The sequence below is a fragment of the Pan troglodytes genome, chromosome 19, assembly GCF_028858775.2.
Source record: "Pan troglodytes isolate AG18354 chromosome 19, NHGRI_mPanTro3-v2.0_pri, whole genome shotgun sequence".
Classification (NCBI taxonomy): Eukaryota; Metazoa; Chordata; class Mammalia; order Primates; family Hominidae; genus Pan; species Pan troglodytes.
This window is the reverse complement of record NC_072417.2, coordinates 40,294,278-40,308,164: the sequence shown is the minus strand read 5'-3', so window position 1 is coordinate 40,308,164 and position 13,887 is coordinate 40,294,278. Positions and strand designations below refer to the sequence as shown.

General features: G+C 43.1%; 1 protein-coding gene and 1 pseudogene across 1 annotated transcript; both read left to right on the top strand.

Moving 5' to 3' along the window:
- The first annotated feature begins 237 nt into the window (after nucleotides 1-237).
- On the top strand, nucleotides 238-673 carry LOC739842 (large ribosomal subunit protein eL34-like). The gene has a single exon (XM_054670471.2). The coding sequence runs from the start codon at nucleotides 257-259 to the stop codon at nucleotides 671-673; it is 417 nt and encodes a 138-aa protein (XP_054526446.2). The 5' UTR covers nucleotides 238-256.
- A 6,081-nt stretch (nucleotides 674-6,754) lies between these two features.
- The window catches only part of LOC100614212 (small ribosomal subunit protein uS9-like), a 13,605-nt pseudogene continuing 6,472 nt past the window's right edge, over nucleotides 6,755-13,887 (top strand).

Genomic DNA, 13,887 nt, shown 5'->3' with positions numbered 1-13,887 from the left:
CCTAGCAATCCATTAGCGACACTTTTGCTTTCCAGTCCCATGAATGGTCCAGAGATTTTGGCTCCAAAGGGATAAATGCTTCCATCAGGGGTACAACAATGATTCCAATGAACTGGAAATCGAGAATGTTACCCAGCCACTTTGGGCTCATGCCTCTGAATCAACAGGCAAAGAAGGAGTACTGTCTGTGGTGATTGATCCTGACCATCAAGAGAAAATGGGGCTCTTCCAGGGATGCTGTCTACAGGCACTCAGAATGGTCCAGCGTTTGACATACCGTCGTAGGCTTTCCTACAATACAGCCTCTAACAAAACTAGGCTGTCCCGAACCAAAACTAGGCTGTCCCGAACCCCTGGTAATAGAATTGTTTATCTTTATACCAAGAAGTTTGGGAAAGCACCAAAATCTGCATGTGGCATGTGCCCAGGCAGACTTCAAGTGGTTCCTGCTGTAAGACCTAAAGTTCTTATGAGATTGTCCAAAACAAAGGAACATGTCAGCAGGGCCTGTGGTGGTTCCATGTGTGCTAAATGTGTTCGTGACAGGATCAAGCATGCTTTCCTTACCGAGGAGCAGAAAATCGTTGTGAAAGTGTTGAAGGCACAAGCTCAAAGTCAGAAAACGAAATTAAAAAATGAAACTTTTTTGAGTAATAAAAATGAAAAGACTTAAAAAAAGAGAGAGAAAATGAGGATGCTGTTACGAAATGAGGGTAAGGGGGCATATGCCTGGAATGCAAGAGATTCTCCAGGGTTCCCCTTTGTCCTCCCAAGCCCAGGGATTAAAGTCAATTGAAAACTATAACAACCCAGTTAAGGCAGGGCTGTTGATGGTCCAGACGGTTCAGGAATGAAGGTCTGGGTTATTTTAGCAGGCAGGGAACTAAAATCAGCTGAGGTGCCTGCTGAGGACACAAATAATAGGAATGGGAAGTGGAAGAAAGTAGTTATAAATGAAGTATGGCAAGGGGCTCATGCTCATGGAATTCATTTTTTTGTTTGTTTGTGGTTTTTTGTTTTTTTTTTTAGACAGAGTCTCACTCTGTTGCCCAGGCTGGAGTGCAGTGGTGCAATCTCGACTCACCACAATCTCCACTTCCTGGGTTCAAGCGATTCTCCTGCCTCAGCCTCCCAAGTAGCTGGGATTACAGGCGCCCACCGCCATGCCCGGCTAATTTTTTTTTTTTCTGTATTTTTGGTAGAGATGGGGTTTCGCCACGTTCGCCAGGCTGGTCTTGAACTCCTGACCTCAAGTGGTCTGCCCACCTTGGCCTCCCAAAGTGCTGGCATTACAGGCGGTAATATGAGCCACTACGTCCGGCGGGAATTCATATTCTTATCATGTTCCCATCATTCCGAAGCAGCTGGCTTGATAAAATAGTTTACAGCCATGTAGCTAGCTGCAGAAATAAGGACTGTAATGAATATTTCTTCCTTTTTTTACATGAATATGTTTGTGTCTATATGAATAAAGTAGTTTGATTTTCTTTCCCTCTCCCATACCCATACTTAATAGCAGATTAGATTTATATCAGTCTTTAAATTGTGGAATACCAAAGGAAAAGTGTGAATTAGGTAGGAAAATGAATACCCTTCAAAAACTGAAAAGGAATTTTGCCTCGTCTTTCTGGGGAAAGGGTTAACGTGTTTTGTGTTGTACATGGTACAGTTGTGTCATATTAGACAGAAAGATGCCTTAGTTGTTATCTTTATTTAGAGGTTAAGTGTGGTTTAAAACATGGGTGCCTTAATCCTGGCCTGTGGAGTCCAGGAGCGGAAGCGGGAGAGAGGCCGGCTGGGAACTGTAGTAGCCTCACCTCGGTGTTCACAGCAGGTAGGTGGTCATTTTGCTAATGGCTTGGTGAGAGTGGACAGTAATTAGGCTTTCGCACTTTGGAGGTTGGCTCCGGCTAAGAGAAGCAAAATGCTTCTTGAGTGAAAGGGCTTTTTATTATTTTTATTTATTATTTATTTATTTTTTGTAGAAGTGTGGTGGGGGGAGTGGAGGGGGTTACCATGTTGGGCAGGCTGGTCTCGAACTCCAGACCTCTAGTGATCCTCCCGCCTCTGCCTCCCAAAGTGCTGGGATTACAGACGTGAGCCACCGCGCCTGGCCAGGACTTTTATTTGCGCTTCCTCTTACACATGGCGAGTGAGCGCCTGAGATTCGGAGTGTCTCCTTCGCAGAGGACGCCTATGGTAGGGGCTCAGTGTTTGCTGAATTAAAGGGAATTTGTCTTCCTACCTTTAGATTCGCAACACTTCAGAACCGAATGAGAGACCTTCCTCCATAAAATTGACTTTATAAATCTTTTTCTTTTCTTTCCTTTTTTTTTTAATTAATTAATGTATTTATTTATTTATTTATTGATCATTCTTGGGTGTTTCTCGCAGAGGGGGATTGGGCAGGGTCATAGGACAATAGTGGAGGGAATGTCAGCAGATAAACAAGTGAACAAAGACCTTTTTTGTTGTTGTTGTTAGAGCCAAGGTCTCGCTCTGTTGCCCAGGCTGAAGTGCCGTGCAGTGATCATGGCTCCCTGCAGCCTTGAACTCCTGAGCTCAAGAAATCCTCCTGCCTCAGTAAGTCACCAAGCCTGGCTAATTCTTTCTTTATTTTTTTATTTTTTATTTTTATTTTTTTGTAGAGAAGTGGGTCTTGCTTGGTTGCCCAGGCTAATCTCGAACTCCTGGGCTCAAGTGATCCTCCCTCCTCGGCTTCCCAAAGTTGAGATTGTAGGCATGAACTATCACGCCTGGCCTTATAAATCTTTATTCATCTTTGCAAACTTCTAATTATCAGAGAATATAGTCAGGTCTAATCCATCATTTTACAAATAAAGTGACTTCCTGACATCCCCCAGCTAAATAAATAATAAATAGATAAATAAATAAACTGAGGTGCCAAATTGAGAAGCGGTAGACCATGGTGGCTTTGAAACGTATTGCGTCCCGTTGGCGAGGTGGAACTACGTTTCCCAGCATCCCCTGTGGATATGTTTCTGGTTAGGGTGGGCCACAGGAGACATTCTCATGCAGATTTGAGGGCGGGAGCGAAGCAGCAGACATTTTGTGGCTCGTGTTATTGTTTATCTGCTGGTTTACCTCCTTGGCTTGGGCCAGCAGCTGGGCCTAAAACTGCTCCGCCTTCCCCCAAGTCCTTCTCCAGCGTTTCCTACTCCTAGGCTAGGTGTGTACTGAAGGAACGCAGCTGCTTCTGCAGGATGGCCATACTATCAAGGTCAAAGGCAAAGAGAATTGACACGGTTTTAGTTTGCCTTTGTGGGTTCCAGCTGGTATTTGCTTTTCTCTACGCCTTCCTGACTGCCTTTCCTGACGTCTTCAAGCTCCAGGATCAGCTGTGACGATAACAGCTTTGCAGGGATTGCTTAAGCAGTTCCCACAATTGTGTAAGATTATATGCGGTATATATGATATATAATATACATACCCTAGTGGGTTCTGCTCTGCTTCAATCTCTTCTGTGCTAGAATCCTGACTGATTGTATTATAATGATTTTGTAATCCGGTAAATGCATTATCTTCTTCGGATTTGCACTTCCGAAAACTTTTCATTCAGAATGGTTTGTGGTGGATTAAATCAGGGGTGTCCAATCTTTTGGCTTCCCCAGGCCACGTTGGAAGAAGAATGGTCTTGGGCCACGGTTAAGATAGGCTAACATTTACGATAGCTGATGAGCTAAAGAAAAAAAAATCAAAAAAAAATCTGATAATGTTTTAAGAAAGTTTACAAATTCGTGTTGGGCCACAATCAAAGCCTGGGCCACATGCAGCTAGTGGGCTGTGGTTTGGACAAGCTTGAACTACATTGAAGTCATTATTGCTGTGTTGCCTGGGCTGGAGTGCAGTGGCCATTCACGAGCACAATTATTGCAAGCTACAACCTTAACCTCCTGGGCTCAAGCAGTGCTGCCTCAGCCTCCATAGTAGCTGGGCCTACATGAATTTTGAAGAACAATAAACTTGATCAGATAAACAGTTCACGTGTGTAAGCTTTTCACAGTTGCTTAACATAAAAATTGCTATGTGGACCAGGTGCTGTGGCTCACGCCTTTAATCCCAGCACTCTGGAAGGCTGAGGCTGGTGGATCACTTGAGGCCAGGAGTTCGAGACCAGCCTGTCCAACATGGTGAAAACCTGTGTCTACTAAAAATACAAAAATTACCTGAGTGTGGTGGTGCACACCTGTAATCCCAGCTACTCAGGAGGCTGAGGCATGAGAATCCCTGGTACCAGGGAGGTACAGTTTGCAGTGAATCACTGCACTCCAGCCTGGGTGACAGAACAAGACCCTGTCTCAAAAAAAAAAAAAAATGCTATGTGACAAACTAGAGATAACATGTACGGATTTCTTAGATATAACAGAGATAAATGTCCAAAGAGATAAATTTTGTTTTCCAACTCTTTTTTTTTTTTTGAGACAGAGTTTTGCTCTGTCACCCAGGCTGGAGTGCAATGGTGCGATCTCGGCTTACCGCAACCTCCACCTTCCAGGTTCAAGGGATTCTCCTGCCTCAGCCTCTCTAGTAGCTGGGATTACAGGCATGTGCCACCACACCTGGCTAATTTTGTATTTTTAGTAGAGATGGAGTTTCTCCATGTTGGTCAGGCTGGTCTCGAACTCCCGACCTCAGGTAATCCACCCGCCTCGGCCTCCCAAAGTGCTGGGATTACAGGCATGAGCCACTGCGCCCGGCCTGTTTTCCCACTCTTATGTACCCACAAAGCAATAAATTGAACAAGTTGAGTAGTTGCCTCTGAGTGGTAGGAAGTGATGAAGGGGTAGGAGTGAAACTGCTGCTTTTGCTCTAAGCCTTTTTAGCATTATTTGACCCCTAGACTAGTTGCATGGAATATTTTGATAAAAAATAAACATTGGTTACAAAAAAAGTTTTAATAAAAGCAAAAACCATACCACCTATTTGTATAGGGTGGGCAAGAAGAAAGAAGATAGGAAAGGTTATCATTTGAGTTGGACAATAGACCAGTACTGGAGAGTTTCCAATACAAGTTGAAAGGAAGGTCAGGTTCCCTCCACTACTGTCCTATAACCCTGCCAAATCCCCCTCTGCAAGAAACACCCAAGAATGATCAATAAAAAAAATAAATAAAATAAAATAAATAAAAATTAAAATTAAAAAATTAAAAAAAGAAAGGAAGGTCAGGTTTAGGGAGGATTATGAAGCTGTGAGATTTAAAAGGATAAGAGAATGAGCTCTTCCTTCTTTAACAGTCATTTTCTACAAAAAGAACATCTTGGCAACATAGTCTCAGGCTCCCCCCCTCCTCTCCACCTCTCTGCCTTCCTTTTTATACTGTATTTATTGTGCTAACTGAATCTAAATCTCAGAAATAATTGAAACAATACTTTGAAGCAGCTCCTTTCAGAGCTGTGTTTCATAGACTTGAGGAGTCTTGAGTTCTGGGATTGGTATAGTAATGGCCATAAAAAATAATTTTCACTTAAAAAAAAATTGGGCTAGCCACTTGGAGGCTGAGGTGGGAGGATCACCTGAGGTTGGGAGGTCAAGGCTGCAGTGTGCTGTGATTGCGCCACTGCACTCCAGCCTGGGTGACACAGTGAGACCCCGTCTCAAAAAAACAAACCAGGCCGGGCGTGACTCATGCCTGTAATCCCAGCGCTTTGGGAGGGCAAGGTAGGTGGATCACTTGAGGTTAGGAGCTTGAGACCAGCCTGGCCAGCATGGTGAAACCCCATCTCTGCTAAAAATACAAAAATTAGCCAGGTGTGGTGGCACTGTACCTGTAGTCCCAGCTACTCGGGAGGCTGAGGCAGGGGGAGGTTGAGGCAGGAGAATTGCTTGAACCCCGGAGGGAGAGTTTGCTGTGAGCCGAGATTGTGCCACTGCACTCCAGCATGGGGAAAAGAGTGAGACTCTGTATCAAAAAAATGTAAAATAAAATAAAATAAAATAAATAAAATAAAATAAAATAAATAAAATAAAAATCTTCAATGGCAGAATAATTACTAGTTATAAAATTACGTGATGTGAGAGAGGGTCCCAGCTTAAATGCCATTTACTACCCATAGTCTTTAGGTTCCTTTCCATCCTTCCTTCCTTCCTTTCTGCTTTTCTTCTTCCCAGATAACAAGCTGAGAAATTTAGAGTCTCGCCCTGTCGCCCAGGCTGGAGTGCAGTGGTGCAATCTCAGCTCACTGCAACCTCCACATCCTGGATTCAAGCCATCCTCCTGCCTCAGGCTCCCGAGTAGCTGGGACTACAGGTGTGTACCACCATGCCTGGCTAATTTTTGTATTTTTAGTAGATATGGGGTTTCACCATGTTGGCCAGGTTAGTCTCGAACTCCTGACCTCAGGTGATCCTCCCACCTTGGCCTCCCAAAGTGCTGGGATTACAGGCATGAGCCACCATGCCCAGCCTAAGTTTCTTGACAAAGAAAATTATTAGGATTTTTTTTTTTTTTTGGTGTGTTATGTTGAGGGTGAAATGAATGGATGAATGGTAGATGAGTTATCCAAAATCAGATTGCATCAGACAAGCCACTGAGAAATAAGAGGAATCTATCACTTGCTAGTTCCTTCTGTGTTATGGGTCCACTAACTTTTTGGCTATATTTCAATAAAGAAAACAGAAAGAACTCTAAGATATTCACCATATGTTCTATAAAATGGGTGCATTGAAATATATGACACCGGCTTTTCCAGGAGCAATGCTGCATGGTGAGGATCTCTCATCTATGCCCATAGCCATGTGGTCCAAGAGCCTGCTGCAGTCCATGCAGGTCTTTGGACAGAGGAAGATGACCACAGCCATGGCGGGCCGCAAACATGGCAGTGGCCTCATGGAAGTAAACAGGCGGCCCCTGGAGATGATGGAGTCATGCACACTGCTGGAACCAGTTCTGCTTCTGGGCAAGGAGCGATTTGCTGACGTGGACATCCATGTCCTAGTGAAGGGTGATGGTCAGGTGGCCCAGATTCATGCTATCTGTCAGTCCATCTCCAAAGCCCTGGTGGCCTGTTACCAGAAATACATGTGGCTTCCAAGAAGGTCAAAGACGTCCTCATCCAATGTGGCTGGACCCTGCTGGTGGCTGACCCTCATCGCTGCAAATCCAGAAAGTTTGGAGGCCCTGGTGACCGTGCTTGTTACTAGGAATCCTACCCTAAAGCCCATCACGAGTTATCAGTAAAAGTCCATCATTGTGTAATAAATACCTACGTAATAAATAACGTTTGAGTTTAAAAAACTAAAACTAAAATAAAATATATGACTCAATGGGCCAGGGAGACAGAGTGCTGGGGATTTGGCATTAGGAGAACTGTGGGGGCAGCAGCATCCATGGAGGCTGAATGAGGTGGGGACTGTGAATGACCTGCTGAAATATGAAAAGAAGTTTCCATCTGAGAAGGCAACAGGCTTAGTGTCCAAGAGTCTGCAGTTTGAAAACACATCGTGCCTGGTGTGGAGCAAGTACAATGATGTTCTCCAAGGCATCAGCCTGCCAAGAGGGGCTGCTATTCAAAAGGGGGTAAAAGACAAACCAACCAACCCAACAGGGCTCTATACCTGGCTGAGGGCACTGCCAGCTTCTGGAATGTGAAAAGGCCCTAAGATACGTGCAAGAGTTGCCGTGGGCAGAGAAGCCAGGCCAAGCAGCTGCAGAAAAGAGAAAGCCTCTGTCCTTCCTCCTTTCCCTCCCCTGTTGTAACTCTCAACCATCCCCATCTCTGCTCCCCTCTCCCAAATTTAGCTCCTCATCCTCAGGTCCTTGTGAATTCCTGGTTATTAAGACCTTTTCCTACCCCCATGTTTAAGGCTTTTAAGTCTCCTTTTAAATCATCTCCCTCCAGGCAATTCCCTCTCAACATCCTCTCACCAGCTTACGGAAGCCCTCCCGATGAGATTTAGGAGATAGACAGGTCACATGACTATCTCTATGTGGATTATTTCTACATAAGAAAAACATCCAGTTTGGATTGATTCTTAACAGCATTAATCTTGGAGTTTCAATTTTTCAAAATAACGTATCAAATTTTGCCATTGTTCTAGCATATGGTGCAATATAAAATGGTCGAATGATATTTATGCAGGGAAGAAAGATGAAGTCAGGAGGCCTACTACGTGGATCCACTTGTGTCCCCGTGTGAGGTGATGAATAAACTAAGGTAAACTAAGGAAGCCCATGACTGAGCAAAGGAGCTGGAGATGATTATGGGTCAGGATTGTTGGCTCTTTTGATCAGTGTTATGTTTCAGTTTGGTGGCAAAATCAGCCTAGAGCCCAGGTCTCCAAATTTATAATTTCATGGTTTCCACGAAGCACATGAACTCAAGTCAGAAAGAAAGGTTTCAATTCTGACTCTGCCTCTTACATAAGTATGTGAATTTGCAGAAGTTACTTAACCTCTGAAACTTTCCTTATCTGTGAAATGGGGAAATACTTGCTAGGAGGATTAAATGAGCTAACCCAGCAAAGGGCCAGACAGAGTTTAATGAAGGGTAGCCTTCTCCCTAGCTCCTTAGTGCTTGCTTGAGAGCTGGAACAAACCATAAGGATTGCACAACTCCCAAATTCCCAGATCACATCAAGGTGGCCAAATCTTAAGAGGAATTTAAGCTCCTAGGCTTAAATTTTGCTTGGCTTAATCATACTATTCGCTATGCTGGGATAATTCTCCAAACCTCTCTGGAACTGAGTTCATTCCTCTGTGGGATGAAGAAATAACAGTCTATACCCTTGAGACACAAGGTTAGATAACAGCCAATTAATGCTTACAAAGTACATTGGTATCCAAGGATGAAAGTGCAGAGTCAAAACATATTTTCGGCTGGGCTTGGTGGCTCACACCTGTAATCCCCACATATTGGGAGGCCAAGGCAGGCAGATGGCTTGAGCCCAGGAGTTTGAGACCAGCCTGGGCAGCATAGTGAGACCTTGTCTCTGTTATATTTTAAATTTAAAAAATTTTTTTGTTTTAATTTAGGCCCGGCAAGGTGGCTCACACCTGTAATCCCAGCACTTTGAGAGGCCGAGGCAGACGGATCACCTGAGGCCAGGAGTTTGAGACCAGTCTGGCCAACATGGCAAAACCTCACCTCTACTAAAATACAAAAATTAGCCAGACATGGTGGCGTGCGCCTGTAATATTCCGTAATTCGACACAGATGATTAGGGCATCTTCTGCTCTTTTGACTAAGAGTCAATGGCTCTGTTCTCCCATCCCACTTTCTTTCCATATCCTTTTTCAGGTGTTTTAATATCTAATCCAGAAGAAACATGGATTTCCATTTTATTAACACTCATAAATTTAACTATTGTATATGTTATTCCAAAAATGCACAAGAAAGAGATTATTTGTAATGGAAGGAATATTGGATTTTGAGGGAGCTGATGTTCATTCTCACCCTTGATTTGCCATTTACTGACAATGTGATCTTAGGTAACCTAAGTTCTTGTTAGCACTAAAATTTTAGGAAATGCAAATGAGTCTATGAAAGGGAAATAGCTTAGCTGAAAGTTCACTTCCTTCCCTTTCTAATTGAGAAATTGAACACCCTCACAGTAACATTTTAATATAGACCCAAAACTGAAAGGAGATCTTCATTTTAATTCTCATTTTTTATCTTAGTCTGGTACTTGGCACATAGTAAGACATCAGTAAACATTCAGTGAATAGAGTGGCTTCTCATGAACATGAGACCAAGAAGAAGAATGTTTCATCATGTAAGAACTCAATTCAAAGAGAATTAACTAAGCATCTGCTATTTGGCAGCTGTATTTGCCAGGCATTCTAATTTTTTATCTTTCATAAAAATTGAGATGAGGCTGGGTGCAGTGGCTCACACCTGTAATCCCAGCACTTTGGGAGGCTGAGGTGGGCAGATCATGAGGTCAGGAGTTTGAGACCAGCCTGGCCAATATGGTGAAACCCCGTCTCTACTAAAAATACAAAAAATTAGCTGGGCGTGGTGGCGTGTGCCTGTAATCCCAGCTACTTGGGAGGCTGAGGCAGGAGAATTGCTTGAACCCAGGAGGCAGAGGTTGCAGTGAGCCAAGATCATGACATTGCATGCCAGACTGGGTGACAGAGCAAGATTCTGTCTCAAAAAAAAAAAAGTTTAAAAAAATTGAGATGAATGGATATGACCTCTGTCTTCCATTAACTTAGACTTTGGGGAGAGATAACATGTATACAAAGTTCAGTGTAATAGGAAAAGTGCTGGGAGTCTTGCAAGGAAAACCATACCTCATCCTCATTTTATCACTAACCAGTTGTATGAATGTGAGAAAGTTATTTATACACTAAGACAATAGTTTCATCATCTGTAAAAGGTAATACTACATGATCTGGCCTCTAAGGTCATTTCTAGCTATGAGTCTGAAAATGATTCTATGCCTCTGAAACATTAGTTTAAATGCCTGTTCTTAAAAACTCCTAAATATTTATTGAAGATAACCTCTTCAATACACTTATTTTTCCATCTGCAACTAATAAGCAAAGTCACACAAAACAGTAGTGCTTACTTCTCTCGGAGGATACTTCCAAGACCCTAGTAGATGCCTAAACCTGCAGATAGTACTGAACCTTATGTATACTATGTTTTTTCTTATAGATACCTATGATAAAGTATAATTTATAAATTAGGCACAGGGCTGGGCGTGGTGGCTCGTGCCTGTAATCCCAGCACTTTGGGAGGCTGAGGCAGGCAGGTCACCTGAGATCAGGAGTTTAAGACCAGCCTGGCCAACATGGTGAAACCCCGACTCTACTAAGAATACAAAAATTAGCTGAGCATGGTGGTGCACGCCTGTAATCCCAGCTACTTGGGAAGCTGAGGCGGGAGAATCGCTTGAACCCCAGAGGCGGAGGTTGCAGTGAGCCAAGATCACCCAGCTTGCGCAACAGAGTGAGACTTCGAAAAAAAAAAAAGGAATCTGAAAAAAAAAAAGAAAAAACCAAATTCAGTAACTAAAACAATATGGAAGATTAAAAAGAACTGAAATAATGTGGAGGAGTCAGTCAGAAGTTCCTTAGCCTAAAAAAAATACTATGACCTATATTCTAGCAAGTAAAGATAGCAATAGCAGATCTTGGATTCAAATCCATTGTACCAGGACAAGACTGGCTGGCAGGGGTGAAATCTTGAGGAGAGATAGCCTGTGACCTGTCACTAGGACTCTCTGAGACCCTTGAAGAGAATTCAAATTCCAGCCCATGTCATTGCACCAGAAGTGGGAAACAGCTGACTAAAAAGCTTGCCAAAAAAGCCGGGCACCTGGAGATAAGACTCAGGAAGCGTTTTCCAAACAAGAAACAAAAGAGTGAAGGAGGAGACCACGAAAGAGAAATCCTGGAGTTGTATGCAGTTGGTGAAGGATCATTGTTTTCTTCCTCGCAATCTCTGTGGAATGGTCACAGGCAAAAACATCAGAAAATGAAAGTGCAGAGCTCTATTAGAGGAAGAGGAAAATGACTGATAGGAGGAAAATCTCCATCATCGCATGGAATGTTCCATTTTACACAGATTTCTTCTGAAGGTCAAGGACTGAACTAAAGGACACAGCCTGCATGTAACTGCCCTGAGTTTGGGGGTAAGGAGAGGAGAGGGAGCTGGGTTATCTCATCAGTGTGTATAGGAAATCCAACAGAGCAATAGAGATGGGGGGCCTCTGCTTACTCTTTTTTTTTTTTTTTTTTTTTTGAGATAGGGTCTCACTCTGTCGCCCAGGCTGGAGTGCAATGGCACAATCATGGCTCACTGCAACCTTGTCCTCCTGAGCTTAAGCGATCCTCTCACCTCAGCCACCCAAGTAGTAGCTGGGACTACAGGCATACTACCATACCAGACTAATTTTTTAAAAATTTTGTAGAGATGAGGTGTCATGTTGCCCAGGCTGGTCTCAAACTCCTGGACTCAAGTGATCCTCCCGCCTTAGCCTCCCAGAGTGTCAGGATTACAGGCCTGAGCCACCACACCCAGCCCCACTGTTTACTCTTTCAGATATAATTTCCTGTAAGCCTCCAGCATTCTGGCCCAGACACAGATGCAGAAACATCTAGACTGGCTGCACCATTTTCCACACTTTGAGCCTTTTTGGGTACAGTTTTAAACTAAGATCAAAGTATACATCTTTGAAAACCCAATACTAATATTCTGCTCAAACCACACTGTCAAAACACCCCACACAAAAAATGTGAAATCAGGGAAAAAGTGAAAAATAAGACAGCAGGGTAAAAATGGGGGCACTATTAGATATTTCATCCCCAGCAAGACTACCACCGCCAAAAGTGGTTGCCTTCAGAATTTTCCTCTGGGTCCTCTTATTTTTCCAGCATTTCCACAACTATAAAGATATCTATTACTATTTATTAATGTACATGCTTATGTGTATAAATTGTACTTGCCCAGCTGAATCCTGGGCAAATTCCATATCCTTTCATTCTAGAATCCCAGACTTAGTGCCACAAATCCCATGATTTGAAACTCCTGGCCTAGAATCCAAACCCTGCATAATTTTGTATGCATCCTTAGACTTAGCATGGAGAAGTTGTAAAAACAATGCAATAGCAGAGAGGTCCAAAAAGCAAAAATAAGCAACTCTCCTATTGCTTAAACAATGCATGCTGTGCAAGGCATTTTTAATTGTTTTTTGTTTGGACTTGGTCAGGACAGAGTCAAAACAGTATGATAGGCTTTTTTTTGTTTTGTTTTGTTTTGTTTTGTGAGACAGAGTCTCATTCTGTTATCCAGGCTGGAGTGCAGTAGTGCCATCTTGGCTCACTGCAAACTCCACCTCCCGGGTTCAAGTGATTCTCCTGCCTCAGCTTCCCAAGTAGCTGGGATTACAGGCACCCACCACCATGCCCGGCAAACTTTTTATATTTCTAGTAGAGATGGGGTTTCATCATGTTGGCCAAGCTCGTCTTGAACTCCTGACCTCAAGTGACCCGCCCACCTCAGCCTCCCAGAGTGGTGGGATTATAGACGTGAGTCACTGTGCCTGGCCATATGATAATCATTTTTATCTTTGAGATTTGACCACACTAGGAAACAATAAAATATTGGCATTGTGTTTGTTGAGTTTGGTTTTTTGGTTTTTGGGCTTAAAAAAATTTTTTTTTTGGTGGTAGTGGGCTTCATTCAATTCTCTGTTACAGAATTTATTAGCTTTTCTATTTTATTCATGTGTGGTTTTTTCTTTATTTTCTTTATTTTTTTAAAGACGAAGTCTCGCTGTGTTGCCCAGGCTGGAGTGCAATGGTGTGATCTCAGATCACTGCAACCTCCGCCTCCCAGGTTCAAGTGATTCTCCTGCCTCAGCCTCCCAAGTAGCTGGGACTACAGGCGCCCAACACCACGCCCAGCTAATTTTTTGTATTTTTAGTAGACACAGGGTTTCATTATGTTATCCAGGCTGGTCTCAAACTCCCACCTCAGCCTCCCAAAGTGCTGGGATTACAGGTGTGAGCCACCGCACCTGGCATGTGGCTTTTGTTTTCAGTAAATGTTGCTTTCTTTTAGTTATAGGAAGGGGATATTTCCTTTCTTCTGTCACCAAAATATAGGTTCAAAAATAAGAACCTGCAGGAATCCTTACGAATTTTAAATTTATTTAGAGGTTTGTCTGCAACTTCAGAGCTCTATATGGATGCATATCCTGATAGCAACCCACTTGAATTGCTCAACAAAAAGACCACAGTTGTGAACTGGATACATTCATGGTATCAAGGGAAATATACCTGTAATGTCTATAGGAATAATGAAAAGTTAATTATAGGAGAAGCCCAGTCCTCCGCGATAGTAAGTATTGTGAAGAACAGAAAAATGTTCAACGCCAAATGAAGTCAAAGTTACCTACAGTGATGTAGTAAAAAGT